This window comes from Periophthalmus magnuspinnatus, chromosome 14 (assembly GCF_009829125.3).
Source record: "Periophthalmus magnuspinnatus isolate fPerMag1 chromosome 14, fPerMag1.2.pri, whole genome shotgun sequence".
NCBI classification, from domain to species: domain Eukaryota; kingdom Metazoa; phylum Chordata; class Actinopteri; order Gobiiformes; family Gobiidae; genus Periophthalmus; species Periophthalmus magnuspinnatus.
The window spans coordinates 27,271,082-27,293,687 of NC_047139.1; the positions used below are offsets into that span (position 1 = coordinate 27,271,082).

Genomic DNA, 22,606 nt, shown 5'->3' on the forward strand with positions numbered 1-22,606 from the left:
ATTTGCTAATTGTGGCAACTACTTTCAATATTGTATTTAATTTGAAGAGGCAACAAAAACATGGAAAATGGTATCACTATACTAATTTACTTATTTATTTTTTTAAATACTATTTTTAATACTGTGACATGCTAAAATTGCCACTAAAGGCCATAGCCAAACTGGAATACTTTTGTAGCATCTGCTGAATAACAGTTCTAGCACAGTGATGTACAGTAGACTCCTGTTTGTTGAGGTCATTTGGGGTTTGTGGCTGAAGACTCTGATAGAGGTTTTGACGACACTTTCTTCTGCTTGTTGGTACATGGTCTTGTGCCGCTGTGCTTTGCTGTGGCTCCTGTGTGTAATTAGGGGTATATAGGTCAGTTGATGAGCAGCGAGTGTGAGAATCAGATGTTGAATATGACTTCACTGCACACAAACAAACAGTGGACGTTGCTGGACTCATCCTTGACCATAACCTTCCTGCCAATCAACATGAGGCATCACCATCATGCACAGCCACAAATAGCTTTAGTGCTTTTCATACAGAGGCTTTCATAATAATTTTAAACATTTAAACATACCTTTTTAAAAATCACTCTGGGACTAAGTTAAGTCCAAATAATAATAATCAGTGCAAATGTTAACAGTAAAAATAAGTAATAAGTAATGACTTTGCGATGCTAGTTTTTGTTCATTTATTTTGCAAAAAATCTCTCCTAATGTAGCTCTAATTTATTAATTGTATTATCCTAGTTGAGTCTTGAGGTTGTGTGTTGGGCTAGCTCTGATTCACCCCTATTAGAATATTCAGAAAGGTTATGGGAAGTAAATTTATCAATTTATTTTCAATTTATCAACTTCATTTCAAGAAAAATATCTTTAATATTAGTTGGAAAACAGCATGCACACATTTTTCTTGGTTGCATAGTAACAGGTAAATGCAGCAGCATCATGTCAGATTGTGGTTATGTAATATGTTTATCCAAAATGTCACAGATGACCTTTATCACTGATAACTGATAACATTAACTCGACAACGATCTCTCTTCCTCTCCTCCTCTTCTCTTCCTCCCTGCTGCGCAAGTGAAAGACCTAATGAAGATGTGAAAATTAAAATTGATTTTGTGATTGAGAGCTCACTGAGTCATTGATTGTTTTTGTCGCCTGTCTCGCCTGTTGCTTATGCTTGGCTTAAACCACAGTGAAAGCTGAGAGAAATGTGATTCTTTATTTGGGTTTTGGCAAAACTAGATTTGTATTTTTCCTGAATGCTTTTAATCCCAGCATGCATTGGACACAAGGCAGGGCTTCTTAACTCATCTCAAGATGAAACTGTGGACCAAAATAGAAACACCATTACATTTACTCATCTGACTTGTATGTCTTTTATTTAGTTCAGTCCCCATAAGCTGTCTCCGTGGTAACAAATACTCTGCCTCTCACATTGATGAAGATTAATTGCACTAGACGAGATCATGTTAAAGCAAATTTTCCTTACAGACCAAATGATTTGACCATACAGGAAGATTATTAGCATGGGAGTGAATACACCTTTTAACATGTCTTTTTTATAATTTGTATTGTGTGTTTGTATTGTGTGTTCTTAAATTTTGTTTATAGATCTACTTATGTAAGCCCTGTAGTTGTTATATCTGTATTTCCCTTGGGTATGTTAATATTCCTGGAAGATTGTCCTTGATCAGTAGGAGGATCACATAGTGAACCGCAGACTGGGTCGATGACATAACACAATGGCGTCGTGGCCTCTGGACCTCAGCGGGTCCCATTTTGTCAGAGACACACGTTCCCCATCTGGAGCTGTGCTGTCTGTGTGTGTGTCCCATGGCCTGTCCCACTTCGATGTCCAGTCAGGACATTTGAGGTTTTAGAGGGGAGGGGTGCAGCAGACTGACCTATTTCACTTCTCTGTGTTGCACCAATCCTGGGTTAAGCCTTTTCTGCGCTGTGTACTGCATTCTGAAAAATGATCTGAGGAGCGTAGCTAGTGAGAGGTGTAAATGTGTCCCCAGTGAGGGACCTGTCTCTGGACAAGGCATCGTCTAGAGACAGGTCTTCAAACAGCTCATGAGGCTGTGATGGACAGAGACTGCATCAGCAGATGGTTGTGACCACATGTTGGTCCACTGGAGATGCTCTAGCCTGCTCTTTCTAACCCACCTGCTACACTGTGCTCTTATGTGGCTCTGGTTAGTTGAGGCCTGAAGAAACAGTATTTAAAGGCAACTATGGTCTTCATAATTATTTTACGGATGTAAAGTCTTACCTATAAGTAAACTGTTCTGTCATTAACCTGTCATCATATGAGCGGTGTTATGGGGTCTCGATGTGAGCTTAGACTGTAATGGGGTCTACAGGGTGCTGAGGTCAGTTACAGGCTACATTTCAGATCAATTGTGGGCCCCAGGGGGCCTTGCTAGAGGTCAGTGTGACTGACACCACGCACACTCACATATACGCAGCTATGCTGGGGGTTAATTGGGAGCACCTATAAAATTACTGTTTAATTGTTAATCAATTTATGCAATAAACAATGTTTATGTTGTGTTCTCTTGATTAATTTGAATATATTTGATTAGATAATACCTGATAATACTTGACATATAACTCATTTCCACTGTTTGTACCCTCTCACAGTAAGTTATAGTAGTGTGTGGTCACACAGGTGCATTGACAGCATGGCAGAGTGACCTCATGGTGAGCTGGAGTGTGTAAATCTGTGTCTGAGCGCTCACAACAGGAATACATTAATAAGTTCAGTTATCTGGGAATGTCTCGCCCCTGTAGTTACCACTGTAAAACACACACTCGAGTGTAAGTGTACAAGGATGCCCCTCTCACATATGTATTTTGCTTTGTCTGCCTCGAAATGAACACAATAAAGCCATTTTCAGGTTTTGCATGGACTAGCTGAATATGGAGTGCTCATTAAACATTAACTGGGGCTACATTAAGGTTGCTCTGAGCTGTGTTACTGTGATGGCTGTCCTGTTGTGGGATGCTCTGTGACAGGGGAGGGCAGGAGCACGTGGTGTCCCCAGGGCTCATCGAACAGAGCGCATGGACCGTGGCACCACCCCCTCTGTCCCGTGTGGCACACAGCAGAACATGGGGGGAAGGGGGGGGGGGGGGGGGGGGGGGGGGGGGGAGTTGAAACAGCAAAACTCATGTAGATGAGGCTTGGACTATATATATAATTTAAATACATTGAAACATATGAAAGCTGTTGGACTATATTAACTACTTCAAGTGCGTTAACATTATACTTGTATTAAGGACATTTTGCTCCCTCATGTTTGAGCCAGTGACTGTGTCCAGAAGCAGGGCAGGAGCAGATGGGGTGCTGGCAGCCATCTTTGACTAAGTTGGGCTGAAGAGGCACGTGGGTGGGTGTGTTAATTAGCCCAAATGTGTGTGTGCTGTCTGTGTGTGCGCGGGGGGGCACAAAAGGCATAATTATCTCTGCTTGAGGGGCCCAGTTTGGGATAAGGTGGCGGGGGGTGAGTGTGAGAGGACCTCAACAATGAAGCGTCCAAAGGCTTTGTGTGCTCAGAGCAGAGGGCTGACAAGTGTCGCCTGTTATCCACTATTTACACAGTACTACACATGTCACATCTCGTGCACATATAGATGTGCATGGTGCTCTCTGACTACCCCTATCTCTTTGTGCCTCAAATCAAATACACACATGCAGTGTATTAGTGCCAACCACAGTTAAAGGCTATGAGAGGACAGGCCCTGGCAGTGCATCACTGTCAAAAGGTACTGACCACTGTTTACACTAGAACCCATCTACAAGAGGGAATCTTGTCAGCTGTGTGTCCAGCGTGTTGACTTAGTCAAGAGCTCATTCTTTTAGTTTCTCAAAGTTCAAATTGTGAAAGTGAAAAAAACAGTAGTCATGTAGCTGTTAATTTACTCATCTTTATTGTGGGCCATAGTGGATATTGTCAAATGACACATCAATCATAACATCAAAGCTTACAATCAATAAATCATTTTAACTGATAGTAGCCAGTTGTTCTTTACATTTAGTCTTGAACCTGGAGCATTGAAAAAAGTGAAAGCTCAGTAACAGCTTTGGAAAAAAGTAGATCTTTATGTGTCATGGATTGGGTTAAATAGGATTTGGAAGGTTTCTACTCCTTTGTTTAGGCTAGTGAAAAACAGATTAGTGCATGATCTTCTAAGAAATTACATTTAAAGAAAGACACCACCCTTTATTTATTATAAAGCTAGTAACTTTTAGATCAGTTCGTAAAGCATTGGTTAGATACACCTTATAATTTGATTCACTAAAAACACTTTGCTTAATTTGTCCATACACTAGCTTTTTCCCTTGTTTGCATTTAGTGTCGAGATGGGATTACTGATGCTATGTTCTTACACGACCTCTGATTCAGACCTATTGATCTATACTATTAGCTGTCCAAACACTCTTGCTCCCTGATTGACTGCAGTGTGCAGAAAAGTGAAGGACATGGGATGAAAATAAACAGCTACATACATACATTTGTGTGATTTGCAGTAGGGTCATAGCGGTCACTAGTCAGTGATTATTTTTTTGATTTTGTTGAAACAAAAGGAAATTATTTCTATTGTACACATGGTGACTGAAGGCCTAAATGGTCTGCCTGGAATGCACACTTCTTCAATAGTTTACAAAGATGTCTGTTCAGATGAGCGTGATTGACAGATGAATTAGTCAATCACGGAAATGCATGGTCCATCCATATCAAAACAAATGTGGCTGATTACAAGGGGAGAAAAATTTCACAGAGGATTGAAAAACTGCGTGGATTTCTGCAGAATAAATGAGTGAAACACCAAACTCTGTTAATCTGGTGGATGTGCCATTTTATTCACATGATGGGTGAAAAGTACGATTAGGATTATTTTAATAGTTGACTAGACCCAATGATATTTATTAATCATTGCAGCCCTAATTTGCTGTGATAAATGTTCTGGAAGTCAATCAGCTATTAATATAGAGAGCAGAGTTTTTCAAATTGACCATCACTGGTCGATTTGTTTGCTCTTTGGTGTTTATTGTCATTTGAACAGAAATGCTGCTGTTATTTGTTTGTGATCTATGTGTACTTTTGTTTTATTATTGATGAAGATTTAATCAAAAAGCTTTACTTTAACAAGCAATAATTTTGTCAATATCAATCAATTTATATCAATACATTTTTCTTTAATGATAAGTTCGCTGTCAAGAAACCTCTCAATGAACGTGATTTGAAACAAGCAATGATCTGCTATTTAGCGTGATATTGTTATCTTATTATCAGCTAACTTTTGTGATGATAACAGTGCGGTCAGTTACTTTTAAGGTAAGGTAAAGTATACTGAATTGTCCTCGTTGGAAAATTTCACTGCATTTGAGCCTCAATGCCGCTGTGGAAACCTGTCAGGAACAGTGGGCGCCTGAGGACCCATCTCTAGATCTTTAGGCTTAGTGAGGACTTCAGGACTACCTTAGCTGGAGAAACTATTGTGCATGTTTGTTTTTTTTTATTTATTTGTAACTTACTCAGTTTGTATTATATTATTTATTATAACAATGTTAGTGCTGGTGATTTGGTCCTTTTCCACACTTAAATACCAGTTTGTGTGGATATGTGTGTTGGCCTCTCAGCGCTGGTCAGTGGCTCCTTTGCCACCAGTGCTCTAATAGGGAGGGACCAGGCAGCTCACTCAGTGCCGCTAATGCAGCTAACTGCCTGGGGCCATGGGCTAAGCTGGAGTACACTGCCTCACCCAGAAAACACAAACATATGATAGCAGACATGCACCATACATCCCAGCCACTGCTGTCGGCCAGTGGAAGCTTCAGGATAGTTTATTGTTTATATAGTTTAGAGTTTTTGGGCTGTCCAGTGGAGGTGGGTGCTCAGACCACAATAGCGCTTTCATTGTGGTGCATCAGGACAGCGATTACTGTGTGTGTATATGTAGTTTTCTCTCTCCTGAGACTCTCATTATCACTGCTGTCCCAGATGTCACCCAGCACATGAAACACTCGTCATGAATAATGGAGTCCTATTTCTACATCTCTCCCCATTCCTCTTCTGGCTCTCCATCCTCCCACCCTCTTCCCCTCCATCCCTCGTTTCCTCTGATGTTTCTACTGATGCTTAATCTCCTCAGCAGTCCCTCTATCTGAGATGGTCCATTTAGCTTTATGCGGCCTCGTCTGCCTGTCTGTGTTGGACGGCTTTATGGACTGGAACGTGGCATCACTGCAGCTTTGTGTTGAGTTATATCTACACAGATGTGCTCTTTTGCATACCAAGAGTTACGTCCTGTCTCCGACTTCGTCAATGTGTGATAGTCGGCACCCGCACTCACCCCTGGATCAGCTCCCCTCCCCCAATGTTTACTGTTGAAAGTCACACAGGGCAAATTGGGACATAGCAGCCAGCGAGGCAGAAGCGAGGTGGAAACTGCTGGACTGCTGTCACTATACCTCCCCCTTATCGTTATTCGGGGTCCCACAACTTTGTGTCAGAGACCCCACTTTATTCAGCACACAAGAAATGATTGAAAGATGAGGTAAGCAGTCAGAATTGGTTTAGAGGAGCAGGCGGCAACAGGAAGAGACAGTGAAGCGTGGCTTTTTAATGAAAACATGACAGAGCGCTCGCCTACTCCCTCCCCCCTTTGTCCACATCTTGTCGCCTTTAAAAATGGCCAGTGCTTGAGACAGAGCATTTTTAATGTCCAGATTCCGATTCTTCGCTCATGCAGGAAAGGCCTCAAGTGGCAGTGGTGCGACTGGGCTCTGCCTGAGCTGTTTGGTTGTGCTAGGGTGGGCTCCTCTCACACAATCAGTTGTAACACATCACTTGTGCCAATAAAACGCGCTTTGAATGCGAATTGAAAGGAGTTAAGAGGGCGCCATTCATAGATGTTCAGTAAGTGTGCAGCAGAATAAAAGACAGGGAAGTGTATATATTTAATTGGCTGACACCTGCTTCTACTTGGGCTTTTAATGTACACAGTAGAGAGCTAGGAGAGAGCATCAGGAAGGTGAAGGGGCCGCTCTCTTTGAATACAAATGTTGGTCCCTTTTGCATAAAGGTTGAGTGGGAGGCACAGAACAAAACCACTGACTATTCTCCATATTGTTTCCCTCCTTCTTTTGTGTTCTGATTTAAAGTCAACTCTCTCTGATTGGTCACTCACTAGCATAGAACTGTGAGCACTATCCTGGACAAAGACAATATTTTCTGTTCAATATTGTGGATGTTTTGTCCCATTTTAAATTCGCTACTGTTCATTGCATCTGCTTTTGGATGCAGCACAAATATTCCTGCAGCTGCTCAGAGAATAGTCTACAGAATGAACCTCTTTTTGGTGACAGTCACACTTCTTTGATCTGCTTCTCCCTCTTTCTCTCCCTCTGTCTCCACTGTAGTCCCAATAATAAAATTATGATTACTCAAAAGACAAGAGATCCTATTTTTAATTACTGTTGACTGTTACATTTATTAGCTGAATATTATTGGATAATTTGAAAAACTATTGGTATTTAAACTTTTAAACAGATGCAAAAGGTCAATAATTGTAGATATTCAGACCTGTATGTGTATTATTTATTCTTGAAAGCTTCTAAGCCTGAATACATATTTGAACGTATTCATATAATTTATTTTAGGAAAATAATGTTTATTTATTGTAAGTATCATGATTAAATATTTACTAAATATATTTACTTAAATATTTACTGTAAAACATTACTGTCTCAGTGGCAAAATTAAAATAAAACAAATGAACATAAAGTGTAAAAAAATCTTTTAAGTTTTGTTTTTATTCTGACTTAAAAATGCTTCTCCTTTTTCTTTACGTGTCTTCTTAACCCGTTCAGTCAGATCCTGTATGCTGTGCGCTGCAGGCATCCATGTCTGAGCTGCTGTCTGCTGCTGATTGTGGAGGAGTTGAACCCCTGACCCTGTGCTACCTTGCTCATTATGTTTACTTGTGGTTGTCTAATAAGAACTGAAATAGACTAACCTTCCTTTAACTGGAAAAGCCCTTCCAGGCAAGGATCCACTGCCTTTGACCATAAACAGAGTTGAGTAAGGCATGGACCTCTAGGGATCACAGTCAGAGATCAGCCGGGGGAAGGGAGGCCTATTCAATAGCTTGTTTGCTAGTTCATAATATAAACTCTCACAGGAACACCAATATGTTAAAAGTTTTAACATTTTTAAGTTTTAGTCACTAAACCAAATGGTAGGGCTGCACAATGTATCACAATCAAATTGAAACAGCTATAAACAACAAAATATCCTGTCTATTTAGGGAAAACAGTTTTACCTTGAAGTTTAAACATTTCCAAGACATTTGTGAAATACATGGAATTCTTATATATGTTAATCAGTGAATTCAAGATTTATCTCGGATAATACTGTTACATATATATATATATATATATATATATATATATATATATATATATATATATATATATATATATATATATATATATATATATATATATATATATATATATATATATATATATATATATATATATATATATATATATATATATATATATTAGTAAGTATTTATTTATTTATTTAAAACTTTAACTGTCTTATTTAAGGCTTTAACTGTCTTGGTTCTGAGTTGTTAAAGAAAAAAAGTTTTGTATAATATGAACAAATTAGAGTTGATGTTAAGGCTCTAAAAACAGGAAGAGAGTGGAGTTTTGACAAATATTTGTGATTGGATAAACCCTATTTGCATCTCGTGGCTATATTTAGCACCCTCACATCGCTGCTACATTCCCATTAATTTCATTTTCCACCATCATTCGTTGGTTACACACTTTCACCGCTGTACACCGCAGTGCCACAAACAACCTTAATGCCTCAGTGTTGCTGATTGTAAACACGCTGTGCTTTAATAATTGCTAATGCTGAAAACTAAACAGGATGGTAGTGAGAAGACCCTAGCAACAGGGAGAGGAAGAAGAAAGCGTGAGAGCGAGAGGGAGGGAGGGGGAAAGATGCAGAACATCAATAAATAATGGCCCCACTGAGGAGGTGGAAATATGGGCCTCGTTATCTGTGCGCCGACGCCTTCATTTGCATGTGAGAAAATGAGGCTGCAACTAACTCACACTGGCTACAGTATAAGCCCTATTTATAGACCAAGTGTCACATCTTTATTTTACATATTTGTTAAACGTCTGTATTTTCCTTATTTACCTTTTTCCCTCCATTGCCACAGGTTTTGTAGTCTGGTCAAAAGACTGTTTGTTGGTTTCACAAATCCAATAAATGACTCAGACTTTTATTACTCCAGAGAGGTCTGTAAAGGCCATGCACTATTAATTATTGAGAAATGCATCTTTTTAGAATGCAGACAGGAATCACAAGTAGACCTTTGCAATATGTGAAAATCATGCACAATAAATGCCACAGTTGAAAGAAAACTATAAAAAAAAACAATATATAAAAACAATGCAACATTTTAAAGCAAATTAAAAAGATTTGATTCAAAACAAAAAAAATATTATTTTTATTGAGACCTGATATATATATATATATTTTTTTTTTGCAATGCCAATGTTTACACTGCCTACTAACTGAATGCACTTCCATGTGACTATTACCCAACAACATCCTACAATCCTCAGGGCACTGGAGCGTCTTTGAGTAATGCTTCTTTCTGCGTGAAAGGACTCTTTATAAAAGCATTTATATTTGATAAAAAATACTTGAACCTCTAAATGGTTCCTGTGGAGACTTTTGTGGATCTGTGAGTGCTTCTATTTTTCAGCTACAAGGGCCCTTTAGCTCCTCCATTTCATGGGACAGTGTAAGCCACCAAAACACCACTCTGGCGATCATTCATAAAATCATCTTTAGCTGTAAAGACATACGAAAATAAATTATACATGGGAGTGTTACTATGTAAAGATTGTGCATTGTGAATGTAGTGTAGCAAGTAATGTAAGTGAAGTTCTTATAGAAATTAAGGTATTTATAATATTAATAAGAGGCTGGTTCTTGAATGTTTATAGCATTTAAAAGCGGTGTTGTTATCAACAGAAACTGTACAGCTCATTGTGCATTTGTGCATGTTTTGCTGCAGCCGTCTGCGCTGCAACATGATGTGAAACATTGGCTCTGTTTCTCGTTATCTAGTCAAGTCAGCATGAATAAAAGCTGAGGGAGCACAGTGATTTAGTAATTAATATTTTACTCCATCTGCCACTCTGCTCGTTGACTGCAAGCTACAGCCAAAGCAGTCCAAACATTGTCCCCAAAGACCTATAGAAATCAGATGTGAACAAAATTACTACCATTTTCGATACAATGCTGCACATCAGATGAATAGTTGTTTAAATCTGAAAGTGTGGTTTTGACAGACCCAGCTGACTTTCTCCGCCTGTGTCAGGGTGTTTTGACAGGCGAATGGTGGGTGTTGTGGGAGCCGCAGTCCTAAAGTGCTTATTATCCTGTAAGACTTCATTCTGGGGACAAACAAAGGCAGCTGTGAAACTGCAGCCTGTGTCTGTTCTCAGGTCATGCAAACATGCACAGTCCATAACTGCTACCAATGTGCACCCATTCACGTTGAGGAGACCCGGTCAACACATAGGCTTAAAATAAATTATTAATGCATTAATTAACAAATAGGTGTGCTTGAAAGCAGTCTATCAATCATCATCACACACACACACACACACCCACACACACACCCACACATATATATAGATATACATACATACACACTGCATTTACCCCAGTAGTGATTTAGTGACTCCATACTTGAGCACAGTGTGCAGGCTGTCTCTGCTTTGTCTGCTGGTGCTTAGCGACCGCTGTGTGTCCTCTAGCCCTTGATGATTTGCCAGGTTTTAGGACAGAACATTAGGAGTTCAGGTAGTGCCAACTGTTCAGCAGCTGTTTGTCCTTAACACAATATGTTTTTGCAATGTGCACAATATATTTGTACCTGAGTGACCATCCTGGTTTTCTGTATGTTTGTTTGGCATTATTGTGTGCTCCACTGTTCTCCATTGTCTCTCTGTCTTTTAGGTAACAGGTTCTCCCTGACCTCCTTTGGGGCTCTGTACATCTCAGATGTTCAGAAGGAGGATGCCCTCTCCACCTACAGGTGCATTACCAGACACAAGTACAGCGGTGAGACGCGCCAAAGCAACGGAGCCAGGCTCTCTGTTATGGGTAAGAATCAAGTCACAATAATATTATATTCAGCGAGTTAAAGCCTTATGTGTAATCTAACATAATTGTTTCAGACCCCAATGAGTCCTCTCCCACCATCCTGGACAGTTTTCAAGCAGGAGAGGTCTATGCGGGCCAGAGCATCGAGCTCCCGTGCATAGCAGGAGGTTACCCCAGCCCCACAGTGCGCTGGCTCAAAGACGGCCGGCCGCTGCCTTCAGACGCCCGCTGGACTCGGCGTTTGACCGGGCTGACCATCAGTGACCTGCGGCAGGAGGACAGTGGCAGCTATGCCTGCGAAGTCACTAACAGCTTTGGCTCTAAAGAGGTGTCCGGACAGCTCCATGTTATAGGTGTGTGAACCATACACTGAAATGAGCTGCCACACTCCCACACCAGCGCCTCGTTGAGGCTAGCTGGCAGACAGGAAGTCAAACTCCTGTTTTACTTGAGCTTTGAGGCACACATATAAGTTTCACCTCCAGTCTGACAAACATGTGTGTGAGTCATGTGATGCCCTGTCATATCAGCCCTCCAAACCCCAGACAGGGCAGTAATTCACTCAGACTGGATCCTTAACACTACTGCCAACAGCACTCATCATCAGAGAGAGGAGTGTGAGGATGACAAAGATAAAGATGAGGGTCAGAGGAGGGGCAATCTCACATCCAAACACTACAGGAATGACATTGTCTGCCATCTGATAACACAATAATAAAAATGGGTGGAGATAAATGTAGATTGTTGGAGCCATTCAGTAAAACAGAAAGCGCTACAAGGCTAGACAGAGTGGAAGATAGCAAGACATAGGATTTGCCAGTGGGCACATCATGGCAGCACACTCTGTGACTCTGACAGGGTGGGGTGGGGGGGACTGGGAGGTGCAGCGATGCCCCCCAGCACACACCACCAGCTGCCTTATTGCTCACTGACATTTTGCACATAGACATATACGACATAGACACGCCTCACACACAGAAATGGACAGAGATGTGAAGAGATATCTCCAGCTGCTTTTTAATGAGCGTGTCCAACTGATTGAGTCACTGCCACTGATTGTGCCTTACTCCCTCCCTTCTCTTACACTAATAATGGCCTCTAAATTCATATGTAATGTTTTTTGGCTTGGTATAATCAATGCAACACATGCAAAAATTACATTATTTTTTTGAGCTTTTGGGTTAATGTTTTTGGGTTTTGTCACATTAAAGCATACAATAACACAACCACATAAACATTCAACAAATTGACCAATAACGGTGTAATATTTACTGAATGGAAAATACAGTAAAATGCAGTGAAACAAATAGTGTTTTTTTGTATAATAATTTACCAAACCTTTGTTCAGTCAAAACTCTATCTCTATATTTTATCTAAAAATATGTCAATTTTTGCTGTCTTTCCTTACCACAGACCCACTGCGAGTGACCTTGTCCCCTAAGAACTTGAAGACGGGCATCAGTAGTACGCTCTTCTTCACCTGCACTGTGGAGGGCTCCCCTGAATACACCATCAGCTGGTACCGAAACACAGAGCCCATTGTTCCAGACCAGCACATGTCCATTCAGGGCCAGCACAACGACACCCTTCAGATCACTGCGGCTCAGAAGTTACACTCCGGGGCGTACCAATGCTTTGCCACCAGGAAGGGCCACACCTCTCAGGACTTCTCCATTATTTTACTTGAGGGTACGTGTACTAAATGTTTGTGTCCAACATCTGTACATGGCTCTAAACTAGATTCTGTCACACTGCTTTGATGACTTTGGTAGATAGAAATGTTGTTAAGCAATATATCTCCTGTCAACAAAGGCTTTTGCTGACTGCTGCAATCTGAAGGATAATGTTGTGTTATTATATCATTCAGCTTGTTCTGTCTGAAATTGAATATTTGGGTGAAATAAAATGTTCAGGTGTGATATCAGCCACTTTGGAAATTGTGTCCACAATAACTGATCAGTTCTCCAATCACTGCTAAATGTCAAGTATGAAGAATATAAACAGATTCTGTTTATAACTTTCTGTTCTTTTGACCATTTAGATGGAACTCCTCGTATTGTGTCTTCCTTCAGTGAGCGTGTGGTCAACCCTGGCGAGCCTTTCTCCCTCATGTGCAGTGCAAAAGGAGCTCCTCCGCCCTCCATCACCTGGACTTTGGACGATGAGCCCGTAGTGCGAGACTCCACCTATAAGACCAGCCAGTACACGCTCTCGGACGGCCTGACTGTGTCTCATGTGAACGTCAGCAGCCCGCTCATTCGAGATGGAGGAGTATATCGCTGCGTTGCACGCAACTCGGCGGGTAGCGCAGAGTACCAAGCGCGCATAAACGTAAGAGGTGCCTGTCTGTTTTTCAATATAAACGCACTTCACACCTGACTACATACAAAAACACAGCAGATAGTTTAAAGCAATTGAGCCTACATAGATTTTGTATTGTAGTGACGGTAAACATATGCTTCTATTGGGAACCTTTTTGTTGACTTTTTTTTGTTTTGTGTGAAGCTTTAATGAAAACAAATATTTGTCATTGGGCCCAGCAAAGTTAAACAGTGCGGTAGAAATAAACACATTAAAAATAATGTATAAAAAACATTGATCCTCATCAAATTGTATGGAGCTTAACTAACCTCCCTCTCCATTTTTCAACTTGACCCAATCACTCTATCCCAACCTGCATCACCTCCTTCTGTTCTGCTACTCCTGCCATGACCTCTGACCTTTGGCCCACCTCATCTCCTACCTCTCCGTCCGTCCACCCCCCGCTCCTCCCCCTGTCCTCAGGTCCGCCCCGAATCAGACCTATGCGGGACATCACAGCAGTGGCTGGCAGAAACACCTATATCACATGCCGTGTGATTGGCTACCCCTATTACTCCATCAAGTGGCTTAAAGACGGCATGCAGCTGCCTGATAATCATCGCCAAGTCATATTTGAGAATGGCACCCTGCGTTTGACAGACGTACAGAAGGGTGCCGATGAGGGCACCTACTTGTGTAGTGTTCTGATCCAGCCCCAAGTGTCAATCAACCAGACTGTTCATGTCACTGTCAAAGGTATGTATTATGTATGAAGAGTCATTGTGGAGTACTAGTGATTATGTTGTAACGTTTTGAATGAGATATGGCACTGTGTTACCTTTTGTAAACCATGTGGTGTGCATATAGATAGAGCTTTTCCAAAGTGGTGTTAAATATTGCTGATAGAGTTATGCCTTAATTGCTGGTCAAATATATGCTGCAGTGTGTATTGGTGTGTTGTTGTGTCTGTGAGTGGGGTAATAATGGTGGAGCGGGGCAGCTGCAAAGGTGTTTAAGTGTGTGTGCCTGGGTGTGAGTGTGTCTCTGATTTAATTAGATGAATAATAATGAAGCCTAGATTAAATCCCCCAGATGTCTCAGCTGTAGTACCCCCACCCCAACCTCCATTACTATGGCAACGGACTGACTTCCTTCTGCCAATTGGACTCTAACCAGAGCGGCTATTATGGGCAGCAGGATGGGGCTGAGGGGGGCAGAGAAGAGGGGCCCAGCGGCCAATGACCTTCTCTTTTCCACAGCAGAGCTTGACTTGCCTGTGCTCTCCTCCTCTCTGTCTTATGGTGACTGTTATTCTCACTCCGACTTCTTCCACAGTACCACCACTCATCCAACCTTTTGACATCCCCTCTACCTCCGTGGGAAAGCTTATATATATTGCCTGCGTGGTGTCATCTGGGGACATGCCCATACGCATCACATGGCACAAAGATGGCCAGCTCATAATCCCAGGCTCCGCCTCCGGAGTCGCAATAGAGACCAAAGAATTCATGAGCTCATTACAAATCTCTAAGGTGACATTAAAGCACAACGGAAACTACACCTGCATTGCCAGCAATGCTGCTGCCACTGTCAGCTGGGAGAGACAGTTGATAGTTACTGGTGAGTGAATAATAATAAATAACGGAAGATTCATTAAAATTATAAATGGTGAATTTCATTATAATACATTCATATTTTAGTACCACCACGATTTGTGGTACAACCCAACAACCAGGACTGTATCTATGGGAAGGCAGGTGTCCTTAACTGCTCTGTAGAAGGTTACCCTCCTCCAAAAGTCATGTGGAAACATGCTAAAGGTAAAACATAAACCATGTTTGAGAAATCTTTTGAAAGTTTCTTTAGGCTAAAAAGTTTGTTGAGATTTTTGTTGTTTCTGAATAGGTCTGGGAAACCCACAGCAGTATCACCCAGTGCCTCTAACAGGCCGTATTCAGATCATGTCTAATGGCTCTCTGCTCATCCGCCATGTTCTGGAGGAGGACCGCGGCTACTACCTCTGTCAGGCCTCCAATGGAGTTGGCTCGGACATCAGTAAAAGCATGATCCTCACTGTCAAAAGTAAGCATCACTCTGTCTCTCTAGGACTTGAACACATTCTCACCTCCAGTTCTTCTCATCTGTAAAAATTGTGAGCAGAGCTAAGCCATAGCTTTTGGGGAGGATCAGTCCCTCTCCAGTAAAGTGCACTCCTACCCTGAGGCCTGTATGAACCTAACCAAACCTTGACTGTTGTATTGATTGATATGTTCCGGCTGCCTGTCTGCATGTTCCTGAATGTTTGCTTGTGAAAGACCTGATGAATTAGTTATGAAAACAAAACCACAGGAACCCCTCAAATCAATAATCTATGTGCAAGTAAAAAAGTGAGATAGACGGAAAACAGAGAAGAAGACGGTGGATGAGGAATCAGGCAGAGGCCTAGTGGGGCTTGAAGCGTGAAATGAAAATGTAGGGCCAAGGGAAGAGATAGAGATGTCTATACATCTGTAATGTATCCTCGATTTCTAATATCACATCCCTGTTCCCTCGTCTCATTACTCCTTATAATGCGATTCGTCACAGTGACATGTGTGTGCGCTTCTACTCAGTTCCTGCCATGATCACAAGCCACCCAAACACCACCATGGCACGGAAAGGCCAAACAAAAGAGCTCAACTGCACAGCACGAGGTGAGCAACCTATAATCATCCGCTGGGAGAGAGGAGACACTGTCATTGATGCTGAGAGGAATCCTCGCTACTCCATCACCATCAACAAGAAGGGGGACGAAGTAATTTCTACTCTAAAGGTCAGACATAGAATAAAACATAATGCAGAAGTAAACTGACCTAATTATATTAATATGCACTCACTAATATGACAAGCATTTACTATGCTCACTATTTGTATTTTAACATTTCCATCATCATTCATCATTCAACATATTATATACTTTTAACCAAACAAACCTTACTTACTTATTAATATACGTTGTATTTTATTGGCATATGTTCTATTTTGTTGGCATGTATGCCATTTATGACATCAGCCTGTCCAAGGACAGCAAGTGAAACTTAAAAGCTGCAATTTTGCTATAACCTGGCACAAACATTACCTCTTTGTGTAGGTAAATGTTTTATGTGCATTGTCCCTGATAAATAAACAAATAAACTCAACTAAACTTATATCATGATATTAGCTTTAAAACATTTTTGTAAATTCTATAAGCAATGATCTGTAACTGATCTGTTTGACTGCCCATGTAAATGATCAATCTAACTCTCCTTTTGTATTGTCACAGCTGAATCCAGCAGAGCGAGGAGATTCTGTTTTCTTTTCTTGCCATGCCATTAACTCCTATGGAGAGGGCCGTGGCCTCATCCAACTTACTGTTCAAGGTACATCCATAGACATCCCTGGTTGTACAGTATACATTTAAAAATGTATCAGAATTAATTCATTTAAAGAATTCTTAATTGTTATTTCATTTGTCTATCCTCACTTCCTAACAGAACCTCCAGATCCCCCTGAACTCGAAGTCCGTGAGGTCAAAGACAGGAGCATGAATCTGCGGTGGATCCAGAGGTTTGATGGGAACAGCATCATCACCAGCTACGACATTGAATACAAGAACAAATCAGGTAGGCCAGACCTTTGCACAATCTTATATATGACCCAGTGACATATCTTAAAATTGTCTCTATTTCACAGATTCCTGGGATCACATGTACACAACAAGAAACATTTCACCCACCAACAACCAGGCCAACATCGTAGAGCTGCACCCAGCATGTGTGTACAGCATCCGGATGTACTCTTACAACAAGATTGGCCGCAGCCTTCCCAGCAAGGAGCTTACCATCAGCACCGAGGAAGCACGTGCGTTCACTTTTCAACCATCTTTCACATGAGGGCCTTATTATTTTTACTATAAAACTATTTTAATGTGTATTTAATGTATTATGTATTTTATCAGCACCTGATGGGCCACCAATGGAAGTTATCCTCCAACCAATGACGTCTCAGAGCATACGAGTCACATGGAAGGTACATATTTAACTTTTATAGTTTCATTTTGATATTACATTCATTTAAAAGGATTGATTCTATACACACTTGATTCACGTTATCCTTCCTTTCTTTCATTTTTAACCAGTTTTTCAATTATAATACTGAGCTGTTGTATTGTTACTCCAGGCTCCAAAAAAGGAGTTGCAGAATGGTGTGATCCGTGGCTATCAGATTGGTTACAGAGAAAATGGTCCTGGGAGCAATGGCCAGTACAGTATTGTGGAGATGAAAGCCACAGGAGACAGTGAAGTGTATACACTGGACAATCTAAAAAAGTTTGCCCAGTATGGGGTGGTGGTCCAGGCTTTCAACCGTGCAGGCACCGGTCCTTCCAGTACAGAGATCAATGCAACAACTCTCGAAGATGGTAAGAAAGAAACAAGTTAATAATGTAAAAGCTCTTTATAGTGAAAATAAATAATGGTTATCTTATCTTATACACAATTGAATCAAGAGACGACATGTTAGAAATGGATTTGCTGCACATCCCCCATTATTCTATCTTCTTTAATTAGTGCCCTCATTAGGCTGGTAGAGCAAGAGGAGCATGTTACTCTATAAATGTCTGCCCACTCCGCCTCTGCTTCCTTTATCTGTCATCCTATTACACAGCCTTATCTCTGCCTTTATGTGGGTCTCCTATCTTTTTACACAACACGCGTTTTTTTACTTGTATTTTATCAAAGTGGACAGTAATTCATGATTGACATGGTCATCATGATAACAAAAATACTAGATTCACATCTCAGAATACCAGAGATGAGCATTGTACTGTGAGGTTTTATTCTCCCTAATGCAGCTCACCCCACCCACTTCATCTACATTTAACCCTTTGTGGTGTGGCTCTTATACTGTTCACAGCTGTAGCTGGCTCAGATCTAATAATACTACACACACTATTTTATATCCATACATTATTATGATTATTACTTGTTGATCAGACCAAGTAGGCTGAGGAATATTTTCGACCCTCTCAGTTCATATCACATAAGAATCTAATCAATGATCACTGCACAAACAAAATAATTAATTAATTAATCTCTGCATCAGTCTTGTTAACTTTGGTTATGTTTACTTGACTCTGTTTTCTTTCTCTAGTGCCCAGTGAGCCCCCTCAAAATGTGCGGGCCATCTCTGTGACATCGGACGAGGCGGTGATCACATGGGCGGAGCCTCCACGGCTGACGCTGCACGGTGTGCTGAAAGGCTACCGCGTTGTGTTCTGGTCCCTCTTCCCTGACGGAGGTGGGTGCTGTGGGGGCCAAGCCCAGTGGCCAATGCAGAGTAATTATCACCTATCTCATTCTAAACTTCACTAACCTGCCCATCCAAACACATTCTTGTCCATGTTGTGCGCTGGTTTTGTGTGTCAGTTGTTTTCATTGACATCACCAGAATCTGCCCCTGTTTGTGTGTAGATTAATTATGAATTCAGTACAGAAGCAAATAGTCCTTTGCATGTTTGTTATTTTTTTAGATGGATTATTTTCTACAATAAATAAATAAAACAGCTAAGCACTAATATTGAGCTAATGTTAGATAAAAGTTATTCTTAATGTTGATCTAATCAGTGCACTTTGATGTCAGAGTGGGGAGAGATGCAGAATATCACTACGACTCGGGAGCAGGTGGAGCTCAGAGGGCTGGAGAAGTTCACCAACTACAGCGTCCAGGTTCTGGCCTACACGCAGGCCGGAGATGGGGTCCGTAGCAACGTACTCTACATCCAAACCCGAGAAGACCGTAAGGATATTCATATATATTCAAGCCATGGGTTCAAGAGAATCTCTTTTTGCTTTGCATGGGAAGAGTAAGAGAAGGGAGAGGTGAGAGGGATACATCAAAATACGGAGCTTGGTTGTATCTCAAACCCATGACAAAAGCTCATTTATGCTTGGAAGCTCCATTAGCACTCCTAATGAGAATTAAGAGGCTTTGGGTGCATGGCTCAGGGCTGAGGGAGGGCCGAAGTCAGCCAGCCATCAGTCAGACTGCATCCCCTCTACCAGACCCCTTGCCATAGGCATGGGGATTAACTCCTCTTGGATTAGAGAGAATTAATTTTGTGCTTACACCATTGGAGGCAGGATTACAGCAAGATCCATGTCTCTTTGTGAAGTGGAAAGAGGAGGGGCCTCAGGGTTAAAGATGGAACGATAGGTAGAACAATAACAATAGAGGAAATAATACATTTGAAGAATTTTACAAATCATTAACCATGCTCTGTATACCTATTATTAAGATTTTTAAGTCTGATAAGTATAATGTATTGTAATATATCTATTGTATTAGTTATAATGTAAAACCTGATATCTGTTTAAAGGTTTGTCTTGTGACTCTAGTATTACAGTAACTCACAATGCTGGTCTGTAATCTTGGGTCTGGGCAGCTTTTGGGCACCAGATGGGACTTAGCTTCCCCTCCCTCTGCTACTCCTCTTCTGACATGGACATCCCGTTATGATAATGATGGCTGCCTCTGTACCCCTCCCCTTTGGCCTCATCATCACTCCCCAAAGGAAATGTACCATCTTCCATTCTCCTATCTACACCTCCCTGGTTTGAGCCCTCTGTTCTTAACTTTGACTTCTGTTATCCCTACTTGTGTAGTAAGCTGCACAGGGGATGAACAGGCTGACTGACTGGATGAAGGCCTCACTATAAAGATTTAGAGGATCCAGTCTTGTTCTGCCTCCCTCAGTAGAGCCCAAAGGAGACCCATTGTCAAGAGGGACTCATATTTATGGAGGGCATTGAATAGACCTGACAGTGTTAACCCCACACTGTAAGACTGTGAGGCTGCTGCCACAAAAGCATCATTGTTCACAGTTTCAGTAAATCCTGCCTCTTGATGTGTTTATTGTAAAATGTCTCACCCATTTAAACATCTCTTGTTCCTTTGGCTTGATTACCCCTATTAAGAGCATTAAGTAGTGTCCAGTGTCGGCTCAAGTGGCCAACAGCGGATCAGACACCATCTAATCTGTTTGTGAGACTTAAGAGTGCTGGGTGTCACAGAGTCAGAACTGCTGACCACTGTCTAAATGAACATATGTCACTGTCCTTTGAAAGGGAGTTCCTCCAAGTCCTAGAGCCGCTTAGAGAAGGATAAGACTGGCAGATCTTGCTTATTTTAATAGGGACCAATGCCCAGTGTGTGCATAATGCTTAAAGTCCCTAATGATGCTAAATCTACTGTCCAGCCTTTTATTATAGCAAAGGCATACCCACAGTAGTGTATGGTTTCATTCATGTATTCTTGTGTAATCCTGCAAATTTTGGCATTCTGCCATTCCAGGTTGTGATGTCATTATGTGATAATTGATGTAGTGTCAGTCTGTGTTTAAAGTCCATACATCTTTCTTTACCGGGCTCAAATTGCCTCGCACTCCCTGGCAAATGGTAAATGTTTTTTGGGGCACGGAAATGAGTGCTTAAGCTTTCTGTCATTTAAAACTGTATTATGTAAAATACCAATGCTAAGGTGTACAAAACTACTGTACAAAACTAGATAAATTGCCTGAATACTGCATCATTTACAACCTTTAATGCCACAAACTACAATGTCCACCTCTTTTTCTCTAGTCCCTGGTCCACCAGCTGGCATCAAAGCGGTCCCTGCCTCACCTAACAGTGTGGTTGTTTCCTGGTTACCACCTCTCAAACCAAATGGTGTTATCCGCAAGTACACCATCTACTGCTCCAGCCCTGGCTCAGGGCAGCCGGTGAGTCTGTTTTATGTAGTAGCATCTCAGCAGTGAAGAGGAATTTGATGAAATAATTGATTTGTAACCAGCATTACTCATTAAACCTAAGCTATCTTTGCTCGTATCTCTATCACCATGTTTGCACCACCATTTTATTTCCTGCCCTTCCAGATGAACAGATGAGGTTGTCTTGGCAACGTGATGAGACGTAGATATGCAAATGAAGCAGCGAACAAGCTCACACATGCACACTGCCGCATCCAAAGCACACAGACACTTTTGGAGGCATCACAATTGAACATTTTCTATTTATACGTCTACTGTACGAGCCATGTTTCAGGTTGAGGTTAGATCATGTGCACACAAACATAAGCACCTCCTGAAGTCTGATATGAGCCTAAATCTCACTTATTTTTCACAAATCCTCCTCCGTGTGTGTGCATGAGTGCCATGTAAATGAGCCCGGCCACAGAGAGGAGGGGGAACAGACACGCCATTAGCAGCCGGGAGAGGCTGGGGGACAGAGGGGAGAGAGGGAAGAGAGGGGAGAGACAGAGCAGGGGATCGAGTGCTTTTGTTCATCTTTTTATTACCCTCAAATATCACTCACGGATCACCACAACATCTCAGCACACCATGGCCATGATATAGGAATGTCTCAGCGCACCCTTCCTCTCCCTCTTTCGTCTCCTCATCCCTCCATCCGCTCCTCTCCACTGAGCTAGACAGAGAAGGATAGAGGGAGCTGGGATGAACAATGTGATATGAACACATTAAGGAAACAGAGGCACTGACTTGAGAGAAAACAGCGCTATAGTGTGCCTCAGGTAGTGAAAGAATCTACATCTCATTTATGCCAGAGCCGTAGCCCCAAATTGTGTTTTAGTTTGTTTTACAAGCTTTCATGTTCACAAATTTTGTTTAGGGCAGAGCTTTTTATTTTATTGCTATTATAATAGTGTGATTTATGAAGAAATTACTGGTAACTTGACACCTATATTATACAGTTACACTATATATATGTATGTATATACTTTACGTATTTAATTTTACAAATCAATGTTAACACAGAGAGACAGATTTGCAAACATATATTTGTCTTTGTGTAAAAGGTGGACAGTTGTTAAATCATACTATATAAGATATACTGTGTATGTATATGAGGACAAATCCTCATTAACTGTATGCTATCATTTTGTGTGTGTTATATTTACACTACTGTCTTGCTGAGCTATTATTACTTGTAAATATCTTAACTTTATATGTGACTGATGATATCTACTACATAAAAGTGCATAGGAATTTTGCCAGG

The 22,606-nt window shown here is 41.2% G+C and overlaps 1 protein-coding gene across 2 annotated transcripts in view; it reads left to right on the forward strand.

Annotated features, from left to right (window-relative positions):
* LOC117381322 (cell adhesion molecule DSCAML1-like) overlaps positions 1–22,606 on the forward strand; it is a 41,076-nt gene that overhangs the window by 11,599 nt on the left and 6,871 nt on the right. Inside the window, exons 4-20 of one of the 2 annotated variants that reach the window (XM_033978272.2) lie at positions 11,067–11,213; positions 11,288–11,566; positions 12,627–12,902; positions 13,255–13,551; positions 13,998–14,270; positions 14,850–15,134; positions 15,215–15,334; positions 15,420–15,596; positions 16,127–16,326; positions 16,819–16,915; positions 17,030–17,158; positions 17,229–17,396; positions 17,494–17,564; positions 17,715–17,955; positions 18,687–18,872; positions 19,176–19,331; positions 21,173–21,312. In XM_033978272.2, the coding sequence (XP_033834163.1) occupies positions 11,067–11,213; positions 11,288–11,566; positions 12,627–12,902; positions 13,255–13,551; positions 13,998–14,270; positions 14,850–15,134; positions 15,215–15,334; positions 15,420–15,596; positions 16,127–16,326; positions 16,819–16,915; positions 17,030–17,158; positions 17,229–17,396; positions 17,494–17,564; positions 17,715–17,955; positions 18,687–18,872; positions 19,176–19,331; positions 21,173–21,312 (3,242 nt within the window). The remainder of the gene's footprint in view (positions 1–11,066; positions 11,214–11,287; positions 11,567–12,626; positions 12,903–13,254; positions 13,552–13,997; positions 14,271–14,849; positions 15,135–15,214; positions 15,335–15,419; positions 15,597–16,126; positions 16,327–16,818; positions 16,916–17,029; positions 17,159–17,228; positions 17,397–17,493; positions 17,565–17,714; positions 17,956–18,686; positions 18,873–19,175; positions 19,332–21,172; positions 21,313–22,606) is intronic. The other variant, XM_033978273.2, reaches the window with a different exon arrangement.